Source organism: Corythoichthys intestinalis, chromosome 17 (genome assembly GCF_030265065.1).
Source record: "Corythoichthys intestinalis isolate RoL2023-P3 chromosome 17, ASM3026506v1, whole genome shotgun sequence".
Taxonomy (NCBI): domain Eukaryota; kingdom Metazoa; phylum Chordata; class Actinopteri; order Syngnathiformes; family Syngnathidae; genus Corythoichthys; species Corythoichthys intestinalis.
Window position 1 is genome coordinate 25,232,678 of NC_080411.1, and position 24,467 is coordinate 25,257,144.

The 24,467-nt window shown below is 39.0% G+C and overlaps 1 protein-coding gene across 2 annotated transcripts; it reads left to right on the top strand.

The window, feature by feature from the left end:
* The first annotated feature begins 217 nt into the window (after positions 1 to 217).
* On the top strand, positions 218 to 12,630 carry dnai2b (dynein, axonemal, intermediate chain 2b). Of its 2 annotated transcripts, XM_057819251.1 has the most exons (12): positions 218 to 455; positions 2,837 to 2,998; positions 3,088 to 3,209; positions 3,308 to 3,450; positions 3,529 to 3,642; positions 5,432 to 5,571; positions 5,655 to 5,777; positions 5,842 to 6,065; positions 7,276 to 7,411; positions 9,665 to 9,811; positions 9,942 to 10,172; positions 10,366 to 12,630. In XM_057819251.1, the coding sequence occupies exons 1-12, from the start codon at positions 273 to 275 to the stop codon at positions 10,375 to 10,377; spliced, it is 1,737 nt and encodes a 578-aa protein (XP_057675234.1). In that variant the 5' UTR covers positions 218 to 272; the 3' UTR covers positions 10,378 to 12,630. The 2 variants fall into 2 exon arrangements, with proteins under 2 accessions (XP_057675234.1, XP_057675233.1); XM_057819250.1 differs by having other exon boundaries at positions 3,308 to 3,642.
* The last annotated feature ends 11,837 nt before the right edge of the window (positions 12,631 to 24,467 follow it).

Consider the following 24,467-nt stretch of genomic DNA (forward strand, 5'->3'; position numbering starts at 1 on the left):
TGAAGTTTTCACGCTTTTGATAGATAAAGGCTCGTTAGTCTGTCCGTTTTAGAATTGGCAAGGACAAGATGACACTATTTGAAATATTTTGCTTATGGTTAGAAATAGTTGTACCTTACAACTTTTTACTTTTTGTACGTATTCTCGTAGTTTAAAAAAAAAAAAAAAAAAAAAGTCGGCACCCACTTCCGGGTTGACACTGTTGCTTGGAGACGACACCGCCATTGCCACAATCTGTTTTTCCCCCATGAGTTTTAGTTGTTTTAAACGGGATGGAGATTATATACGAGTACTCCAAACCCCGAAGCGATTTTGGCCGCCAATGTCTCCTCTCTGACCGCCCTGCGGAGCTAATTTCGGACGTACCTCCGGACTCAGACCTTGCGCTGCAGTTCATGCCGAGAAGCAGCAGAGTTCGTGCGCTTCAGAGCTCTTGGGAGATGTCCGAGCACCAGGTAGTGTTTACAGTACTGTTAAACATAAACTACAATGCTTAAAACTGCATTCAACACACCTAAATTCTTATTATTATTATTCAGAAGTGGGTAGAGTAGGCAAAAATTTGACTGAAGTAAGTGTAGTGTTACTTCAAAATAATATTACTATACACTTACTTCAAAATAATATTACTAAAGTAAAAGTAGTCATCCAAAAAATGTACTCAAGTACAATTTAAAAAGTATTTGGTGAAAAGAATACTCAAGTAATGAGTAACATTGTGAGGAACTGCTTATATTATTTTTAAATTTCTCTGTCAGCACAAACTTATCGATATGAACTGTTGTTATAATGGTACTCTACAATAACCCATAACATAACCATATTAGGCCAAAGAAATAATAATTAAAAAAAATAATAATTCCGGCCAGAGAAAATAAAATGACAGATTTTAAAGTGCGTATGACACCAAAATTCATGTTTATTTCATATTTCACGCAGTGTTTTATAATCCTGAATGAAATGGACAACTTGGATGTGTGTGGAAGCGATCGTTTTACTATATATTTTTGGAACCCGCGCCATGAAAATGAGTGACTTCCGGCTCGAGTCTCGGGTTTAGGACGAATGCGAATGTGATGTCACCCGGGTCAGCATCTCACAATGCAGCATTGTTTTATAGCATGCAGATGGACTGCGGATTCAGCTGATTTTGCGCATTAATTCGTTTATTTTTCGCATAATACCAGCCAAATTGCTGCGGGCTTTTGTAGCTGCACCAGGTAGAGTCGTGTGAGCCTTTTTGGGTTTCAGAAAGTTCCCGTTCACCCGGAGATCGGTCAAAACAAGTGTGCGACAATTCTGGGACCATTGGACTTAGGAGGAAGTGAGTAAACATCGTGTTTTGTATTATGTCAAATACTGGGATCATGGCACACGTTTTAATACCGAAGTGGCTTGTATTTTGTGGCTGACATCCTCCTTGTCCACCGAGAATGCCACTCGGCTGACGACCAGCGGCTTGTCGCACACATCCCCGCCGGGAGAGCGCTATGCTCAGCTTATTGCCCACTTCGTGTGCCCGGTGTTCTGTCAAATTTTCCACCCCATCAGAAATTGCAACTTTGTGTTAAAGATGGCAGCGAATACAGCGATTACAAAGTAAACTTTACAAACTTTCTTTAAATAAAGGACTAGGCTTTGAGCGCTTTGAAAGGTGGAAAAACGCTATACAAGTATAACACCATTTACCATTTACTATTTACTTACGTTTGATTATGGACAGACATGTAGAAAAGTTCTCCTCAGACACATCCTGCCTTGTTACCTGCACACAACAACTGCACACCGCTCTCTCATTGTTTACGTCAGTGGTCTCTAAACTATTCAACGTGGACGTGGATGCAGGATTTCATTCCAACAAAACAAGACAACACCTATGCACCAATCTGGTTTCTTACAAGTGTAATCAGTTGATTGCAGTCAGGTGCTCCTTGTTTTAGCAGAAACTTCATTAGTTAAACTGTCGGTACTCGATCGGTTGAAACAAAAACCAGCACCCTCAGTGGCCCTTGAGGACCGGTTTGGAGACCGCTGGTTTACGACTTCGCCGTGTTTTAAGCAATAATTTATGCCATATTCGTGTTGACCATGTTCAGCTACGCGCTCCGACGTCGGCCGGTTTGTCCGGCGGGTTTCTCCAGCTAAATGGTTTACTGACCATGGCATTACTGTGCTCAATTGGCCTGCCAACTCTCATGACCTGAACCCCATGGAGAATCTGTGGGATATTGTGAAGAGGAAGTTGAGAGACACCAGACCCAACACTGTGGATGAGCTTAAGGCCACTATCGAAGCATCCTGGGCCTCCATAACACCTCAGCAGTGCCACAAGCTGATTGCCTCCATGCCACGCCGCACTGAAGCAGTCATTTCTGCAAAAGGATTCCTGACCAAGTATTGAGTGCATAGCTGATATAATTGAAGGTTTACTTTTTTTGTATTAAAAAACACTTTTTTTGTATTGGTCAGATGAAATATGCAAATTTTTTAGATTGTTTTTTCTTGACTTTTTTGCCAAAATCATCAATATTAAAACAATAAAAGGCTTTAACTACTTCAGTTGTGTGTAATGAATCTAAAATATATGAAAGTCTAATGTTTATCAGTCCATTACAGAAAATAATGAACTTTATCACAGTATGCTAATTTTTTTAGAAGGACTAGTATGTCCAGTGATAATACTAGTCCTGTGTGAAACTGCATCTCTGTCTTTGTTATTGTATTTTTGCACCTTTACAGTCTTTCTTTTCTTTTCATGATCCTGGCCATTGAAATTATCATTATTATTTTTGTTTGTGCTGCATTAACCAACACTAGTTCATTGTTTACTTGTCAGGTGAACACAGAGAGGTTTGAATCAGAAAGTCGTGGAATAAACCATGTGGAAGGTGGGTGGCCCAAAGACATCAACCCCCAAGAGATGGAGCAAACCATTCGCTTCAGGAAGAAGGTGGAGAAGGATGAAAGCTACTTGAACAGCATAATGCAGCTAGGCGATGTAAGACCTGTAGCTCTTCATTTGCCCCAACTTTATTCCCTAACAGTAAGTAATTCCGTTCTCTCTAATGTTATAAATTTTGAGTCCAGGTTATAGGACGCTGCGTTGGACAAAACACTGCCGTCGACATCTACCAGAAGTACTTTGAAGATGAAGATATGTGGGACAAAAATCAGGAACCACCATCTGCTAAGACTATCAATGTGTTCAGGTATCTGATGACTTATTGTTCCCACAGGAGCTCTCTTCTGCATATTTTGCATATCAAACCTCCACTTCTAGATGTTACAGTTTGGATTGTTTCAACAGAGATCCGAATCAGGTGAAGCGAACTGTCACCTGTCTGTCCTGGCACCCCGATGGGGGAAGAAAATTGGCAGCTGCCTACTCATGCTTAGAGTTTCAGAAAGCTTCCACTGACATGAGCCCGGATGCATACATCTGGGACATTGGTCAGTGTGACAGACAGATGGATTGGCAAAGATGCAGAGACGTAGTTGCTTGCATATTGTGTTTTTTTTTTTTTCCAGAGAACCCCAACAAACCTGAACTGACTCTGAAGCCGGCATCTCCTCTTGTTTGTTTGGACTACAACCCAAAAGACTCGCACACTCTTGTTGGCGGGAGCTACAATGGACAAATTGGTGGGTTCATGTAAAAGATCAAACGCTCACTAATACTTCGTTTATTAAGCACAGTTATTAAATGGCTCGCACAGTACACTCATAAACAGTGATCCAAGGTCTGAAACCAAGGGTTTGGTCTCAACATTGGTAGGGACGATGTGAGAGCATAACCTGCAACTACACTTTTTACTGGGGACTGGGCATTAATAACACCAAACAGATTGGGTGAACGGGAGTCAGGGCTACATTTCTCACGAATATGAATCTAATTAATTGATAGGCTAAACGATCAATTCTAATTAAATTTGTATTGACTTATACTAAATTTCATGTTTACTGGTTCAAGTGATAAACCGTTTGTTTCCAATCTTTGTTTTCAAAAACTACTCAAGAAACATTTTAAAACTTCCAGAATAAATGTCTGGATTTTATTGGCAAATTTAAATTGCAATATTTGAACATAATCTGAATTATATTAGCATACACAATAAATACAAACTTGTTAATAGTCTCTTAAATATCCAGGAATGCCAAAAAAATAAACATTTGTCTTAAGACTACTCAACATTTTCTGTCTAATTAAATATATTAAATATAACCGAAAAAAATCTTAGTCAGGGATTAGTAAAAATATATAAAAATGGAGCCTTCCTTCAGATAAAACACTACTGCTTTTGACCACAAGCATCTCTAAAGTGCATCAGTGGGTCGAGCAATTATTAACTCAATTATGATCAATGTACGATTATCTGAAAAAAAATGTTTGCATAGGCTGCAAATAAAAATAATTTTAAATAAATAATTAAAAAAATAAATCCATGCACTTTAATTAATAAATGAAATGCACTAATATGTAATTATTTTCAAAAGTGTAAAGTCACAACATGCTCTAGCCTTCTTTCCTTCTAAGCCAGCCCATTTACAAGAAGGAAAGCATCAGCATGTGTTTTTTATTTATGTAGTTATTTATTTATTTATTTATTTTTTACTGTCAACACTTTCCTGTGGAACACAGACTGCGTCCTGGGACCTCTCTTTAAGCAGCTGCTTGCTCACGGTTTTCTGGTTCTATAGTTTGCGGCAGAGTTCTCGATATTTCTCATGGTTTAATTAACGTTAACAGTAGAAAACACATACAGGAGGACACTTCTCTCATAGCAGCTTCCTACTCAGGTTTGCAGGTTCACACAGTTTAATGTAATGCGAACTCTGTTGCAGGTTGGACTTTCAGTAGCAAAATTAGTGGTGTGTTTCCCACCTCCACAACATTCATGCCTTATTACATTACTTACAGTAACTGCAGCTGGCCAAAAAAAACACTTCTTTAATATCCCTCCTCTTCGAATGGGGCGGAGGAGGCGGTGTGTTGTCGACATGTTGTATTTCTGTGTCAGGACTCGGAGAAAGCTGTGTGTGCGCTCCAATCAAACATGCGTTTGAGGCAAGTGAAAGGGGGTAAATGTAAGTCTGAACATAGTGAAAATAATTCACTTAATAATGGTAGGGTCAATTTTATCCTTATAACGTATGAGAAGACAATCTAAATGACCTATATAAGTGAACTCATTATATAATGCAAATAATGTTGCGTAAAAGTTGGTGGGGACAATTTAAGCATCCTGAAAAGTTGGTAGTGTTATGTCCCTACCTTCCCTATGCAAACCTACTGAAACTACATTTGAGTAATTTTCATATTGAGCAGTTTCTCTCGCAAAAGCACATTTCTCACTACATTGCTTATGGGGTGTATGTCCCTATGAATTTTTACTTCCAATACTTACCCTCAACAAGGTTTGGTTTGTTTCAGTGTTCTGGGACACCCGTAAAGGCAGTCAGCCTGCGGATGTCTCCTCTCTGGAGCAGAGTCATAGAGATCCTGTCTACAAAACCATTTGGTTGCAATCAAAGACAGGGACTGAAGCCTTCTCTGCATCCACTGATGGACAGGTCAATATGTAAATCTGAAGCAACCCTGATAGTTTGGGTTTATTCATTTGGTCAGAGTGACTGTACCCAGTGTTTTTTGCCAGGTTCTGTGGTGGGATGTCCGTCGGCTAAGCGAGCCCACAGACAAATTGATTTTGGACCTGGGTCGGGAAGGGAACCTGGACCGGGCTCTTGGAGCCATCTCTCTGGAGTTTGAAGCCACTATGGTATATTTTGTTTGACCACTTTAAAAATGGTCATATAATCAGCTTGGCCCTCTTGCTTTTGCAGCCGACCAAGTTCATGGTGGGGACAGAGCAGGGCATCGTTGTGTCCTGTAACAGGAAGGCAAAGACTCCAACCGAGAAGATCGTGTCTACGTATGACAGTCACCATGGACCCGTCTACGCCCTACAGAGGAATCCTTTCTTTCCCAAAAACTTCCTGACTGTGGGGGACTGGAGAGCTCGTATTTGGTCTGAGGACATAAAAGAGTCATCCATTATGTGGACCAAGTAGGACACTATTTTATTTACTACACAAAAGATGTAAAGCGTGTTGTTTGGTGTCTGGATTTTTTAAAAAGCAATTTTAGACTTTATTTCCTTCTTCTGTTTCAGGAAATATTTGTTCTTAGTGCTTGTTCTTCCTTTAGGTTAAACGTTCCAAATTGCAACAAAGTTTCTGGGACGTCTCCAAAGTAACAGCCTTCCTATAGGGTCTTGTTTGGATCCTGATGAATTAGCGTGGGACTAAATTTAGACAAGGCAAGCACTGTACATGGTTAGCACACGTGGCTAACTATTCATAGTTATGGTTTTAAATCCCTGCGCTGGGCTTACCCACTGTGGAGTTTGCATGTTCACCCCATACTTACTGTATATGGGTTTTCTCGAGTTATTTACCAGACCATGTCAGCTCCACCTGAATCGTGACCCTAAAAAGGAAAAGTGCCTTGGATACATTTAGTCAATAGTTCCTGTGGTCTAAACATACAATGGCTATTCCAAAGTTCCTGCTTGTAGGGCAGAGCTACTGACATCAAAATGCATTTTGCTTGCCTGGTATACCAGACTCACTGCTGTTCCAGCGATTGAGTCTGGCGACCGTCCGGCGGATCAAATTCTGAGGGCGGAGCAAGCCACAGCAAACAGACAGCGGAGTGGACCAATCAGCGACGGGCAGACGTGACGTTGTTGAAGCGACAAGTAATTAGTGTGAGCGGAGAATGAAAGTTTATTCAACATGGCTAGCGCAAGCCATGTTGACTGTTGTCAATGACTTGTTTCGAAGTGTTTTTGGTAATTTAAAACTGGTTTTACCGTGGATTGGAACATATTCTCGGCTCTCCCGTTCGCCATCTGTGTTATCGTAGAGATGGCTTTCGGGCGCGCAAGAGTGACGTTACTCGTTAAGAACACGTCACGCAAATAAACGAATCTGACTGGACGGTTGATTTTGTATCTTGCTCAAGAGGCCGTTAATGGGCTAGACTATTTCTCACAGTGTTTGAAAAATACAGGGAGAATAGTCTGGCTGTGCCAAGCAAGCATTTTGCTGCTCATACCATAAAAGTGTGAATTCAGTTTTCAGAACTCAACGGTGTCACAAATATTCTCTAACTGCTGCTTCTTAGTATGTATACTTGTTCTGCGTTATTCTTTATTCTCCAATTGCGTGTCCCAGATCTAACCCTCCCATCCCCTATGTCTTTGCTATGATTAGGTATCAGATGTCATTTCTGACAGATGCCTGCTGGAGTCCTGTCAGACCTTCTGTCTTCTTCACTGTCAAGATGGACGGCATGCTGGACATCTGGGATGTCTTGTTTAAGCAGAATGACCCTACGCTCAGTATAAAGGTAAACACCTTCCTATAATATTCACCATAGACTTCACGATCGGCTGACGGGGCTAGGGGCCGATCCGTAGGAGGCCAATTTTAAAAACTTGAAATTGTTGTTTTCAAAACCAAAGCCACTAGCGACCTAAAACCTAAAACCAAAACCCTTGGGCATATTAGAGTCTCCATGAGCAGTGGCATCAAAAAAATTCAAAGTCGTTCCATGATAAAACCCTGATTAATTATTATCTATCTATCTATCTATCTATCTATCTATCTATCTATCTATCTATCTATCTATCTATCTATCTATCTATCTATCTATCTATCTATCTATCTATCTATCTATCTATCTATATATATATATTTATATATATATATATATATATATATATATTAGGGCTGTCAAAATTATCGCGTTAACGGGCGGTAATTACTTTTTTTTAATCAATCATGTTAAAATATTTGACGCAATTAACGCACATGCCCCGCTCATATTAAAATGACAGCAGAGTGTAATGTCCTCTTGTTACTTGTTTTTTGGTGCCCTCTGCTGGCGCTTGGGTCCAACTGATTTTATAGCTTTCAGCACCATTAGTAAGAGGTGTAATAATTGACATCAACAATGGCGAGCTATTGGTTTATTTTTTGATTGAAAATTTTTCCATTTTTAATAAAACGAAAACATTAAGAGGGGTTTTAATATAAAATTTCTATAACTTATACTAACATTTATCTTTTAAGAACTACAAGTCTTTCTATCCATGGATGCCTTTAAGAGAATGTTAATAATGTTAATGCCATCTTGTTGATTTATTGTTATAATAAACTAATACAGTACTTATGTACCGTATGTTGAGTGTATATATCCGTCTTGTGTCTTTCCATTCCAACAATAATTTACAGAAAAATATGGCATGTTTTAGAGATGGCTTGAATTGCGATTAATTACGATTAATTAATTTTTAAGCTGTAATTAACTCAATTAAAATTTTTAATCGTTTGACAGCCCTAATATATATATATATATATATATATATATATATATATGTGTGTGTATATAGTATAACAAAACTGAAAACGGCTATAAAACTCTCAGATTTTACGCTACATGCACAAAAATCACCAAATGATGAGATAATCACAGATGTTTTCTGGATCAATAGCAATATTTAAAACATGATATAATTTTTGTCAGAAATAGCAACCTAATTTTTATTTTTTTAATTTAGTGCAAGTTTGACACAAGTTTTCAACAGCTAATAAATCACTCAATTTTCAGATCAGAAACATAATACTTGAGGAAAGCATGCAGAATCATTTTAATGTCATTCAACAAAAGAAAACTTAGCATTTTTCAATCTAATACAAAATCCATCATGGCGTCCGTCACAAAACAAAGAGCTATTCAAGTTGAAAATGATTGTTCAATAAATGCTTAAATCACAGAATTTCTATAGATAGGAAACTAAAACAGTCTGGATTCTTGGTTAAAAGCAAAAAACGGACAGTTATTCATTTTACGTAAATATTTCAATTAGAAGTTACAGTATTGGCAATCCAATATGGCGGCTGTCACGAAACAAAGAGTTTTTTTAAGTTGAAAATTCTTGTAAATGAATACTTAAATCAAGGAATTTCTATAGATATGAACATAAAACACACTAGATTCTTGGTTAAAAGCAAAAAACGGACAGTTATCGTTCATTTTACGTAAATATTTCAAGCAAGTTACGGTATTGTGTAATCCAACATGGCGGTTGTCACGAAACAAAGAGCTTTTTAAGTTGAAAATTCTTGTAAATAAATGCTTAAATTGTGGAATTTCTATAGATATGAACTTAAAACAGTTTCGATTTTTGGTTCAAAGCAAAAAAGCAGGCAGTTATACATTTTACATAAATATTTCAAGCTAAAGGCTAATTTTTCCCTCTTCATTTCATTGTATTCACAACGTTTCATAGTGCATACATGGTGCTATTGATAAAATAATTACCTTGAATCTTCGACCAAATCAATCTTGAGACACTCCTGCCTGCTTGTATGCAGTAAAACCTTTGTCCCGTTTCCACCTAAATACAGCTTTAGAATGCAACGTGCGTTTATCACAGTGAAAGCCAACTCAACGTTCTGCCTGGGTCGGCCCCCTACGGGAAGGCTTGGCGCAATGTCGATGGGAACTGTCTTGTCAACTGATCGTGGAGTTCATGTGTTCACATAAAAGCCAAACAACTTTTTCTTTGACAGAGTCAAAATGAGTGTTTTTATTCAGGTGAGTGATGAAGCTCTTTATAGCCTGCGGCTGCATGAGTCTGGACGCCTGGTGGCCTGCGGCTCCCGGCATGGTACAGCTACAATATTAGAGATATGTTCAGGACTTTCCAGCCTCCAGAAGAATGAGAAGAGTCTTATGGCTGAGGTGAGACTCTTAAGTCAAACATACTGCTCATACCTCCATCAAAAACAACTTAATTCTGAGTATGTTCAATCGGTAGACTTCTGTGTTGACATTCCAGCAGAGAAAGATTGTGTCAATCGTCCATCTGCAGATGTTAGAGCGGGAGGCCAAGCGTGAGAAAATCTTGGAAGCTCGTCAGAAGGAGCTGCGACTGAAGGAAAGGAGTCGCTCTGAGCAGAGCCGAGAGGACGAGGTGGGCCGAGACGCTGCGGAACGAGAGGAGACTCCCGAGCAGCTGATAGCCAGAGCTGAGGAAGACTTTTTCAGTATGGTGGAAGCTGAGAAGAAGAGGAGGAGGGAAAGGGAAGATGAAAAGAAACAGGTAAGGATGGGTTTTTGGAATATAAAAATGTATAGCAACTAATATTTTCATGTTGCATTGATACATCCAACAGAAATGAGTGTGCTTGCTCTTGTTATTATTGTGTGACACTGAGGATCAAATTAAAATCTAATCTAGAGTCATCTAATCTGACTTTCTTTTATATTTATTTTTTTTTCTCCCTTTATCTTAGCTTAACGGATAGATGGGAAGCAGACAACATTGCAACAGCAGAATTCAGCTTCGTGTGAAGTCAATATAAATGAGTGACAAGTAGTTTCAATCAGTCATGGATTGTTTTGTTATTGAAATGCATTAATGATTTGAATTATTGTCACAGCAATAATTAGCGTTGTGCTCAAAAACATACTATGCAAGACCAAGACTTTCCCGTGACCAAAATCTACTTTAGAAATATACATTTAGTCAATGTTTCACTCCTTCACAGGGGTGTTGGAATGATCGTGACACAGCAATCGAAGATATTCATTGTTCTACCATGTGTTTGCCTTTAAAATTACAATAATAAATTTGAAGAACATTATATCAGTGGAGGTCTTGAATAAAAATCCTGAGTCAGCCCAGGAGGCTAGTCTAAGACCAAAGCAGGACAGGACCAAGATTGGGTGTCGAGACAAAGACGAGACCTTCTACAGTGAAAAAAAATAAAATCTGAACCTTTTGGAATTACTCAGATTTCTGCATAAAATCACCATCAAATGTGATCTGATCTTTGTCAAAATCACACAGATGAAAAAACTGTCTCCCTTCACTAAAACCACAAAAACATTTATAGGTTTTCATATTTTAATGAGGATAGTATGCAAACAATGATATACAACAATGAAAATAAATATGTGAACCATCACATTTAATATTTTGTGCCCCCCCCCTTTGGCAGCAATAACTTCAACCAGACGCTTCCTGTAGCTGTACATAAGTCTGGCACAGAGATCAGGACTAATCTTGGCCCATTCTTCTCTACAAAACTGCTGCAGTTCAGTCAGATTCCTGGGATGTCTAGCATGAATCTCTGTCTTTAGGTAATGCCACAGCATCTCGATGGAGTTCAAATCTGGGCTTTGACTTGGCCACTCCCAAACGTGTATTTTGTTCCTCTGAAACAATTCAGAATTTAATTTACTTCTGTGTTTTGGATCATTGTCTCGTTGCAGCATCCATCCTCTTTTTAGCTTCAACTGTCGGCAGATGGCCACAGGTTTTCCTGCAAAACACCCTGATAAACTTTTGAATTCATTCTTTCATTAATGATTGCACGTTGTCCAGGCCCTGAGGTAGCAAAACGGCCCCAAATAATCATGCTCCGTCCACCATGCTTCAGGGTGGGGGTAAGGTGTTGATGTTGGTGAGCTGTTTCATTTTTCCTCCATACATGACGTTGTGTGTTACTCCCAAACAATTCTACTTTGGTTTCATCAGTCCACAAAATATTTTGCAAAACTCTGTGGATTGTCCAAGTGCCTTTTTTTGAACATTAAACGAGCAACATGTTTTTTTTTTTCAAGACAGTAGTGGCCTCCTCCGTGGACTCCTCCCGGGAACACCATTCTTGGCCATAGTCTTACATATAGTTGGTGTGTGCACATAGATACTGGACTGTGCCAGTGATTTCTGTAAGTCTTTAGCAGACACTCTAGGTTTTTTTTTAACCTCTCTGAGTATTCCGCGCTGAACACTTGGCGTCATCTTTGGTGGACGGCCACTCCTTCGGAGAGAAGCAACAGTGCCAAACTCTCCCCATTTGTAGACAACTTCTCTGACTGTTGATGGATGAACATCCAGAATTTTAGAGATGGTTTTGTATCCTTTCCCAGCTTTATAAAAATCAACAATCCTTGATCGCATGTCTTCAGACAGCTCTTGTGACTGAGCCATGATGCACATTGGACAATGCTTCTAATCAAGACAATCCTTACGTGTGTTTTATGGTGGGCAGGGCAGTTTTTTAAACCACTCATCAGTAATTAAGCACACACCTGACTCAAATTGATTGGTAAAAACTGGTTTCCACTGCTCTTTCAGGCCATGTCCACACTTAGCACGGTATTTGGCAAAAAGAAGATATTTTTCTACGGATAGGTCTATCATCCACACGCACACGCACATTTAAACCAGAGTTTTTAAGAACGACGAGGAAAGTGAAGAAGTGCGAATTCTGCATTTGTGGCTCCATCATGTGGACACTGATAACCGAAGATTTATGTAACTGGCTGCGACAAATTTTGTCCTCACGTAACAAATGAGACCAATCTTTATATTTGGAGTATATTAAAGGGGATGTTTCGGCAAAGGGGGTGTGAGACATCAATAGAACCGTTATGCGCCAAGATAACAAATATTGATAAAGTTAACAAAAAAATCAATCACATTAATGAGCAATTATCGAAAATAGATCGAAAATGACGAACACTACCGAAAGTGTTCCGGAAACAGCCGAATGGGGCGGCGACGTCACGACAAGTGATTGAAAGTCGAGGCGGAGCTAGGTGCCATTGTTTTTTAACGACGAGAGAGTAGCGTTGGGGTTTGTTTGACCAAAACATCACAACAATGGTTCAAAACTGCTGTGCTATGTGGTGTACAAATAGTTGTTTATCGGAATATAGTATCCATGAGTTCCTGAACGCGAAAAAAAAAGCTGGACTACACAGAAAATGGGTAAAGTTCGTCCGTGCAAAGAGGGCTAATTTTCTAGACACAGCCTCCGGCACGCTTTTCTGTGGTGCGCATTTTCCAACTGAAAGCTTCTCGAACTATGGACAAGAGAAATCGGGTTTTGCTAAAAGATTGCTGCTCAAAGGAGATGCGGTGCCGACCATAGATGCACAGCCACCTAAATGTCCCGAGATATCAAGAGAGAGACGATGACTGCTAAAGGAGGCTAAAGCTACGCAAAGAAGGGAGCAGCCAAGCTTGAAATGGCCAGAGTGAGTACTCTTTTATAATTAATAAAAAAAAATGTCACGCCTTTGGATACAGGACTCGACACATGTATAAATGATCGTTCGTAAAATATATAGAACAAATCCTCTGATCCCGTTCATATTTGTGTCTGTTGGCAGAGCGAAAAGCTATGATAGCGCAATAAATTATAATTATTCTATGCATTCCTTTATTTTGCAGTCACGGTGTATCAGCTTCACAAAAAGAAATGCTAAACAAATCATTGGTGTTTCCCACACGATCTGCTGCCGATGTTTCATCAGTGTCATTCCTCCCCTCAATGACCGTTTCATTACGCTGCATTGGCGTTCGTTTGGGCTCAAATTGGTCACCTATAACACCGATTAAAGCTTTGCAACTCTCCTCGTCACCATTAGATGAACATTCGTTACGTCCTTCTACGTCGGATTCGTCGCTGAAACTAGAAACGAAATTGTCTGCCATCATCGCCGCCATTCAGTATTAAAGCACTGAGCCTTTTTCTTGTTGAAGAAACAGCCCTCACTGCCAACTCTGAATTCTCTTTTATTGACAACGAGCGGTGTTTCTTCATGAGGGAACCTGGAATATGTGCAGGACGAACACAATGCATCAGCATAAACAGCTCAAAACACCCCCAATTCTCCCCACACTAGAAGGAATTATATTGATGCAGACAGGCGCTGCCCCCCTAGTGGCCGGTGGCACTCTCTTCACTTGACGTGACGTCACGCACACAATCTGCCAGATCTCGGGCGCCGGTCGTTTTAGCTTGACAATCGAGCCAAATTTCTCTCATTTTCTTGTGTGTAATTACACGAAGTGGCATGATATGAATACAAAAGGCATGCGTTTATGGATAAATGATGGAATATCAAAATTTTCCCAGGGCGCTACATCCCCTTTAAATAGGCGCTTTTTTGTTTCCATTGTTTTTTTTTTTACAAACTCTTGCTGTGCTTCTTATTGAATAATGGGTATTTTGGACAAGTATTTTATTGTTTTGAATGTACTTAAAAATGAATGAAAGCGGTTGGCTGTGGAAGTTTTTTTTTTTTTTTTTTTTTTCTACACAAACGTGCAGGTGTGGACGCAATTATTTCCCCTCGACGTATTAGGGCAGAATCCTCGTTTAAAAAAAAATATAATAAATAAATAAATAAAACTGCTACGTGTGGACATGGCCTAAGTCCCCTTAGGCAGAAGGTTCACTTATTTTTTCCCCCTTCTGTCATTGTTTGCATGCTATCCTCTTTAAAATATGAAAATCTATATCGATATATAAATGTTTCAGTGGTTTTAGTTAAAGCAGAAACCAATTTTTCATCTGTGTGATTTTGACAACAATCAGATCACATTTGATGGTGATTTTATGCAGGAATGTGAGAAATTCCTACAGTTTCAGATACTTTATCATACCACTGTAAATTTGGTTTCGAGACCAATCATGAGAGTTAAAATGATATCAACTAAAACTGTAGTTGTTCACTGAAAAAAAGTTAATGAATTGATTCATATTGTGTGTGAATTGAACTGAATTTTGTGTAGTTTGGTTTTGTGAGCATTTTTGTGAACTGGTTAATTCTGGTGCAAGTGAGATTCTGGATGGCGGTTCATTTTCATTCAAGAGTGCCAGGTTTCATGAGAATACATGGAGAAAATCCCCCTAAACACTGTAAACGAGCCTTAATTGGGTGCCAAATACTGTTCTATAGAACAGTATCTGGCACCCACTGTCACATGGTGCATACACAGGGGTGCACATAAGTGGTCCGCATGCGCGCATGCGTACTGGACGTACAGTGCCTTGCAAAAGTATTCGGCCCCCTTGAATCTTGCAACCTTTCGCCACATTTCAGGCTTCAAACATAAAGATATGAAATTTAATTTTTTTGTCAAGAATCAACAACAAGTGGGACACAATCGTGAAGTGCCGGATTTGGATACAAAAAGATTTCCCAAGCTTTAAACATCTCAAGGAGCACTGTGCAAGCCATCATATTGAAATGGAAGGAGCATCAGACCACTGCAAATCTACCAAGACCTGGCCGTCCTTCCAAACTTTCTTCTCAAACAAGGAGAAAACTGATCAGAGATGCAGCCAAGAGGCCCATGATCACTCTGGATGAACTGCAGAGATCTACAGCTGAGGTGGGAGAGTCTGTCCATAGGACAACAATCAATTTGTACACTGCAGAAATCTGGCCTTTATGGAAGAGTGGCAAGAAGAAAGCCATTTCTCAAAGATATCCATAAAAAGTCTTGTTTAATGTTTGCCACAAGCCACCTGGGAGACACACCAAACATGTGGAAGAAGGTGCTCTGGTCAGATGAAACCAAAATTGAACTTTTTGGCCACAATGCAAAACGATATGTTTGGCGTAAAAGCAACACAGCTCATCACCCTGAACACACCATCCCCACTGTCAAACATGGTGGTGGCAGCATCAGGGTTTGGGCCTGCTTTTCTTCAGCAGGGACAGGGAAGATGGTTAAAATTGACGGGAAGATGGATGCAGCCAAATACAGGAACATTCTGGAAGAAAACCTGTTGGTATCTGCACAAGACCTGAGACTGGGACGGAGATTTATCTTCCAACAGGACAATGATCCAAAACATAAAGCCAAATCTACAATGGAATGGTTCAAAAATAAACGTATCCAGGTGTTAGAATGGCCAAGTCAAAGTCCAGACCTGAATCCAATCGAGAATCTGTGGAAAGAGCTGAAGACTGCTGTTCACAAACACTCTCCATCCAACCTCACTGAGCTCGAGCTGTTTTGCAAGGAAGAATGGGCAAGAATGTCAGTCTCTCGATGTGCAAAACTGATAGAAACATACCCCAAGCGACTTGCAGCTGTAATTGGAGCAAAAGGTGGCGCTACAAAGTATTAACGCAAGGGGGCCGAATAATATTGCACGCCCCACTTTTCAGTTTTTTATTTGTTAAAAAAGTTTAAATTATCCAATAAATTTTGTTCCACTTAACGATTGTGTCCCACTTGTTGTTGATTCTTGACAAAAAATTAAATTTTATATCTTTATGTTTGAAGCCTGAAATGTGGCGAAAGGTTGCAAGGTTCAAGGGGGCCGAATACTTTTGCAAGGCACTGTAGACAAACGCGCTGACCCTCAATGGCTTCCATACACTTTTGCGTACCGATGGCTGACCATTGTATTTGCGGCGGACACGAGAAAATCACTTCTCAAAATGTCAAAGAGGCAGGCCCCACTGAGTAATTATTTCCGTGTTCCCCCACCCCCGTCAAAAGACAGACAGATGACAGAGACGTCACCGGAGCTATGGGAAAAAAGGACTTTTGCTGAAAAGTGGCTGCAGGAGGTACCATGGCTAGAACCAAATGATGCTCGCACGGAAATGTGGTACAAAATTTGCCGCGAGAATCCCAATATCGCTGATAAGAGCAGCGCATTTTATGTAGGGTCAAAGAATTTCAGCCATCCAAACTTTGAAAAGCACGAAAAAAACAGCATGTGGCAATTAAGCAAACTATCGATGTCAGACAGCACCCCACTCGCTCTATAGACAAGTGGCGGAATAAAGTTAATGAAGAACATCACCATGCACTGACAAACATGTTTTTTCTCGCATTTCACAAAGCTAAACATGCACGTTCAATGAGCTCTTATGAGGAGGACATCCCACTTTTATAAAGGCTTGGAGTTAATGTGGGAGCCGCATAATGCCCTATATTTTGAATTAGTAGTGCTTTTATGTTTATTTCTTTACATTTCACTTCAAAGTAATGGTCATTTTGTTGTGCCAGTTGATGTTAATCAAGCATTAATTGTCAATATAATTAATTAAAGGTAATTGGCTCTAAGTAAAGCTTGTCATAATTTTATCGCATCAGAAGGGTCGGCTCCCAAGTTCAATGAGGACCAAGTCACATCTCCCTGTCCTTCTCTGAGAACCTGGGCAAAAAAATATGTGCACCCCTGTGCAGCATACATCATAAAAATCATTGTAATGAAGAGAGCAGTAGTGTGTTCAGTTTATTGTTTTGATAACTGTAATGCAGAAGTTGCATACAAAAGTGTACAAAACATCAGAGATTTTCTGTCATGGCTTGAGTTAAGTTCTGTTCCGTTTGTGCCCTCGTGTTTCTTATCCATGTGATTACCCATTAATTTCACCTGTTGTGACCTGCTCCTACCTTCTGTCTTGACCAATCCGCTGCCTTTTGTATTAACCGCCTGTGTCTCATTGTCTCGTTACCCCATGTCTGTATTTAAGTTCCCCCTGTGCTCTCTGTTCTTGTTGTGTCATTGTCTAGCAGTTGTCGATATCCTGTTCAAGCCCTCGTGTTTCTGCTTCTCTGATTAGATGAATCTTTTTGTTCATGCTTTGTGTTTTTGTTAGTTATCATTTAAAAATTTATTTAGTTCATCGCCACCGTGCCTTGCTTCGCATTTGTTTCCCTCCTTTTGGGTCCTCCATGCCCACCTGCCTAGACATTTTCTGTTGCCACCAAGCTGCTTAAAAAAACATAAATACCACTTGTTTTTCTGTTTTAGCTTCAAAATAAAAGCATCTAACTAAATATCTTTCAAGACTTTTCAGAATAAGACATTGACTTCATAATATATTGGCGGGGCCGCCTATCTACGTCAAAGCTGACCGAGTGGAAACACAAAGAGCTTTTTACGTTGACAATTCTTGTAAATAAATGCTTGAATCCCTGAATTTTTATATAGATATGAACGTAAAACAGTTTCGATTCATGGTTAAAAGCAAAAGAACAGGCAGTTAGCGTTTATTTTACGAAAATATGTCGAATGTGATGCTAGTCTTTAAGCCAATGTGGCTCCGCTTTATCACAACAAAGAGCTTTTACGATAAAAAAATTATTGTGAATAAATGCTTAAATACCTGAATTATTTATAAATATGAACGTAAAACAGTCTCGATTCTTTGTTAAAAGCAAAAAAACCAGGCAGTTAGCATTTATTTTATGTAAATCTGTCCAATATGATGCTAGTCTTTAAGCCAATGTGGCGCCGACGATGAAAATTCTTGTGAATAAATGCTTAAATCCCTGAATTCTTTATAGATATGAACGTAAAACGGTCTCGATTCTTGGTTAAAAGCAAAAAAACGAACTGTTAGCATTTATTTTACATAAATACTATGTCGAATGTGATGCTAGTCTTTAACACTAGAAGTCCCAGAGAATTCTGGTGCTCCTACTAGTCCCAAACAATGGCCAATATGGCCTCTCCCCCGGAAAACCCAGAGGTGGCAAAAATGACCCAAGTGCTTTTGAAATGGCAAGTCGTTTTCGGACAGACAACAGCCATTCATATGGAAATGCAACCACTAGACATACATTAACTTCAGACACAATGACCACAATCCATACTCCATGCCCCTGATTCAGTCCTTCTCAACTATAGACACAATTCCTGCTTTACACTCAAATTGCAGTTCGAAAATGTTTTTTTTTCTTCTTCAAAACAATGTACACATTTGGGCCATTCTTCTCTATGTGTGGTGTGTAGGAGAAGTGAATTAAAAAATGTGTAAAAAGTGTCAAACTTCATAAAGAAATGTAATTAAATAAATGTAGCTTCACTTGAACTGACACAAACTATCACACGAGTCACAGAGGAAAGGCCAAATCGGCCATTGCTAGGGAAAATTAGGAGTGTTAGTCTTGGAAAAGGCCAGGTCGGCCTCTGCTGGGTTTTCTAGTGTTAAGCCAATGTGGCGGCTGCCTTAGCACCATAATGAGCTTTTTACGATAAAAATTCTTGTGAATAAATGCTTAAATCCCTGAATTCTTTATAGATATGAATTTAAAACAGTCTCGATTCTTAGTTAAAAGCAAAAAACCGGGCAGTTCGCATTTATTTTAAGTAAATATTTCGAAGTAGGACGCCAATGCTGTCGCGGCTAATTTCTCCCATTTTTTTTCACGTTTCAAAATGCATGCATGGTTCGAAAAATATAATAATTACCTTGAATCCTCGAACAAATCACTCCTGAGACAATCCTTCCTGTTTGTATACGGTACAGCTTTCTTACTTTTTCAACCTAAATCCGCCGTGCGTGTGTTTGAGAATAACTCGTCTTGATGCCAGGTGTGGGCAGGCCCTCTACCTGAAGGCACGACGCAATGTCAGCACCCCGTGTCCTGTCAATATATTATGAAGTCTATGAAAAAGATGTTGAGTACTGTTACTGCCGTTCTTCTAATGTCACTTGATACAACTGTAAATATTGTAAATAAACATTTTAACTCAAAATCTGCTATTCCCTCCTCATTAACCATGAAATTACACATTTATCAACAATTAACTTCAGGTCATTTAAAGAAACATTTTCAATAATTTTCAATAATAATTTTCATAATGATATCGTCAATGGCCTCCATGAAACATGGATTTTATACTCACTGGAGAAAAAGTAGGAGCATTATCAATTACCTTGGACTTGATTGACTGTAAATTTGTTTTTTTTTTGCACTTTTACTAACTAATACAATTTATATTACTTATTAATTTTTACCTTTATTACCAAAGTTTTAAGTTTTGTGTTTCCTTGGGCAAACAGTTTCGGAAATTATACAGTGCAGTGATGAAAACAGAAAAGTACATTACGGAAAATACGTTACTTTAAATGTTTTGCAGATTGAATATTGCACTTTGAAGAGCATCCTTAATTTCCTTCGTTGATCCAGTTATGTTTGTATTTGCATTTTCATTATGATGGTCCTTTTTGAATTTCAATTATCGGTAATTAAAAAGAAAATATTGAAAGCAACAAGTACGGTAAAAAAAAAAAATAAACAGGGAATAATAAAGACTTTGAGACAAACACTGTGGAGCCTTCTAACTAAAAGAGAATAGACTGGGGGAATGAAAACGACAATTGTGATTTATTGTGTTGATTGCAGTTTCTGTGTGTTGGTCACTGCTCTGAAGTACTTATCAATGAGAATCTAAGCTTTTAATGCTGTGACTCATGCGTCATCATGACATTTTGCCTGATTACCAAGTTGCTGCATCAATTTCACATAACACTTTGATAAGTTGCTCCTGCCAGTGAAAAAAATAGTGTTGAAAGTGAGCACTATGATACAGCTAGACATTTTTCTGTAGGCTACGGTACATTACTGTTATTATTTAAAGTACTTTTATTTCACAAAATCCTGTTTTTGGAAAAAAGGATCCATGCTGCGTTCCAGAAAGTCCAAATTGTTTGACGCTTTCCCAGCTGTGGTTTTTCCCATTCCAAAAGAAATGGTTAGATGTGAACATGAACTGTAAAACAAGATCAACTGTGAATACATTTTTAGAAGGTAGAAAAGTTTGCTGTGCCTGCTTGAGTGTGCAGTTGATATTCCTCACGGATCAGCAGTGACAAAAATGTGCCAGGGGAGCAAGAAGTTTGCTAATGAAGAAATGGTGATTGAACTGCATGATTTATTCATGTAAGCTAGAGTGAGTGAGTGTTGGAATAAGGAACTCCCACACTAAGGGTTGCTTTTTACTACCTAAGCAAATCACTGACAGCTGTCAATTCAACAGAGTGCTTTTATTAAGCAGAGTGTGGGTGTGGTATTTACTGTGCATGCTCAATTTGATAATGCTCCTCAACTCAAGCAGGCAGTTGATTCAACAGTTACCTGAGTTGAAAACACGTGGATAGTAAGTGTTTAGCCCAACCACCATAGAGCTGCTGTTTCCACAACACCAAAAATGAGACACTTTTGGGCTATTAGTGAGGAAAGAAAAATCACAACATCCAGCTCAAGCGTATACAAAAATAATACAATTTTTTACATGATAACAATGGCACGGTAATACAGTGATTCCAAGATGGGTTGTTCCTTAGAAGACATTTTATGACATCAATGTGCTGGATTGTGCTGTGAAATGTTTTGTTTGTGCTGTTTTTGTTTTTGAGCTAATTACAATTCTTGCGTAGGTCAATCTGAGGTCAACCATTTTGATCTAAACTACCTAAAAATGGTGTCAATCTTTTGTACTGTAAAAATCTTCATTTGTGCTGCGACGGTTTTGGAGTTATCAGTGGCGCCACCAGGGGGTGCCCAGGGGTGGCCACGGCCACCCCTATAAATTGGTTGGCCACCCCACTGGCCACCCCGCTTGCCAGTATATCGTTAGATTGTTGTAGCATCAGTTATGCATTTCATTCCAAATGAATGCATTTTGTTTTGTTAAATGTAGGGCTGTCAAATTTGTCACGTTAACGGGCGGTAATTTTTTTTTTTTTTAATCACTTGAAAATATTTATCGCAATTAACGCATTCGGGGTACGACTCATTCACGCATTGGCGCAAACAGCCTACAATGGCGCCGTTTTACTCGTATACAGAGATAAGAGGCAGAGGGGAGTAGATACAAGCATTCATTGGGGCCGTGCTTTTAATTGGCAAAAGCTTTCTCATCTCTCCCACAGCAACTATAAATATTGTGGGAAGCGACGTGGGGTAGAATGACAGGAGTTGATCTTTTTCTTAACACACTGTAGTGTACCCAACAGAGAAAATATAGCATTTGCAGCCACCACACACATTCATGGTTGCACCACTTCCCATCATGCATTTGGGCAGAACAGTTAAGTCGCTACAGTATAATTTACTGAAAGCTCAACAAATACGCTAGATGGCAATATTTAGTCACAATATACAAACTCATATTTATCCTTTAAGAATTACAAGTCTTTCTATCCGTGGATCCCTTTCACAGAAAGAATGTTAATAAAGTTAATGCCATCTTGTGGATTTATTGTTATAATAAACAAATACAGTACTGATGTACAGTATGTTGAATGTATATATTCGTCTTATCTTTCCATTCCAACAATAATTTACAGACAAATATGGCATATTTTAGAGATGCTTTGAATTGCGATTAATTATGATTAATTTTTAAGCTGTGATTAACTCGATTAAAAATTTTAATCGTTTGACAGCCCTAGTTAAATGTACACCTTATGCCTAATATGTACATAACACAATAAAACAGAAGTGTTGTGGAACTCAAAATGTTGACTGGACAGTTATGGACTATGCACATTAAATCATTAGTAACATCAAATATTACACAGTACACCAAAGTATATCAGTAGCCGTGTCCTTAAGTCTTTCTGATAGTTTTCCCCTGACCTTTTTACTGCAACAATATAGCTTTTAGTTTTGGCCACCCCAAGATTTTAAGTGGCCCCATCTGGCCACCCAAATGAAAAATTTCTGGAAGTGCCACTGGGAGTTATTACTAGGCATGCAGGCCGTTATGAGATGGGATGATAACCTTAAGCCAAAATTTCACGGTATCACAGTATTGCCATTACAGCTTTGAAATGTGTTACTTTGAGATATCTGGGTAAAAAAAAACAACAACTTATTTTCCATTGAACATGATTTACTATTTTTCAAAACATTAGCAAATTGGAACATAAGTATAATGTTAAAATAATTTAAAAAATAAAATAAATAACCGAAATATTCTAAATAAAATTAAAATAAATGTAGTCCTTTAGGTAAGCCTAAACCCAGAGCCACAGCTCAACATTAGTGCCATCAGAACAAAAATAATTGAATTATACACACGTGCTTTTTATGGAATATGACTCATATCATGTTTACATTGTACTCACACGCCAGAGAGAAGAAAACACGGTGATAAAAAACAATGTTTTATCCCTGATAGCCACACTAAACACGCCGGAGTAACTCTCGGAGCTGCTGGGAAACGTTCATGACAGTGTTTGCTAACCTTTAATTCTGTATAAATGCAAAATCATATTGGAGGTATTGCCTCCACCGCAGCCACCCTCCGCTAACATGTCTTACATGTCGGTTGGCTCTCCTCCTCTAAGCCGCGGCAGTCTGTAACTTTTCTGCAGCCGTATTGTTCCCATACAAGCGATTTCTTTTTTTTTTTTCTTCGATTGGGGAAAAAGTTCAGGAGTTTCACCTCCTTCAGCCATCGTTTAGCACAGCTGACTCACTGACACTGCGCAACAATCGGTGGGGGAGGGTTGAGCCTTACAGCTGCAAGCGAGGGATTTCTCCCCACATTTTTGGGAAGTAAAAAATACCGTAGGGACAGTATGACGGAAAATTTTAGCGGTTTTGAAACCGTGACATTTTCGTACCACGGTATACCTTGAAACCGGTAATCGGCACATGTCTAGTTATTACAAATGTTTTTTAGGTCATCCAGAGTCCACCCAGTAACTACCCACCCATCCAATTGACCAGGAAATGTTACATTTCGTTTGTGGTGTAAAAAGTGTCGTTGTGCTGCTGTTTTATAGATATTACACATTTTATGATAATTATTTTTTACTGATGGCGTTACCTCCACAAACAAGGTTTTGTAAACAAGTTTATGCTCATTTCAATCCATTGTGTAGGGTTCTGGGCGAACTCTGGATGGCCTAAAAAAAAAAATTGTAATACAGTGATCCCTCGCTACCTCATGCTTCAAACTTCACGCCCTGAAACAAAAGCGGTTGTGCGACGTCTGTAAACAGGGGTTTCCAGGGTAAAATGGACACATTAAAAATAGTTTGGGGGCATAATGTGCCATGAATCTGCTATGGCAGCATATAGACATATTGTTTTATCAAGCACAACAGTTCTTTTGGCTTAAAATGTGTTTTCCGCCATATATATAATATATATATATATATATATGTATATATATATATATGTATATGTGTGTATGTATGTATGTATGTATATATATATATATATGTATGTATGTATATGTGTACTCACCGGCCACTTTATTAGGTACACCTGTCCGACTGCTCGTTAACACTTAATTTCTTATCAGCCAATCACATGGCACAACTCAGTGCATTTAGGCATGTAGACATGGTTTAAGACAATCTCCTGCAGTTCACACCGAGCATCAGTATGGGGAAGAAAGGTGATTTGAGTGACTTTGAACGTGGCATGGTTGTTGATGCTAGAAGGGCTGGTCTGAGTATTTCAGAAACTGCTGATCTACTGGGATTTTCACGCACAACCATCTCTAGGGTTTACAGAGAATGATCCGAAAAAGAAAAAATATCCAGTGAGCGGCAGTTCTATGGGCTGAAATGCCTTGTTGATGCCAGAGGTCAGAGGAGAATGGCCAGACTGGTTTGAGCTGATAGAAAGGCAACAGTGACTGAAATAACCACCCGTTACAACCAAGGTAGGCAGAAGAGCATCTCTGAACGCACAGTACGTCGAACTTTGAGGCAGATGGGCTACAGCAGCAGTAGACCACGCCGGGTGCCACTCCTTTCAGCTAAGAACAGGAAACTGAGGCTACAATTTGCACAAGCTCATCGAAATTGGACA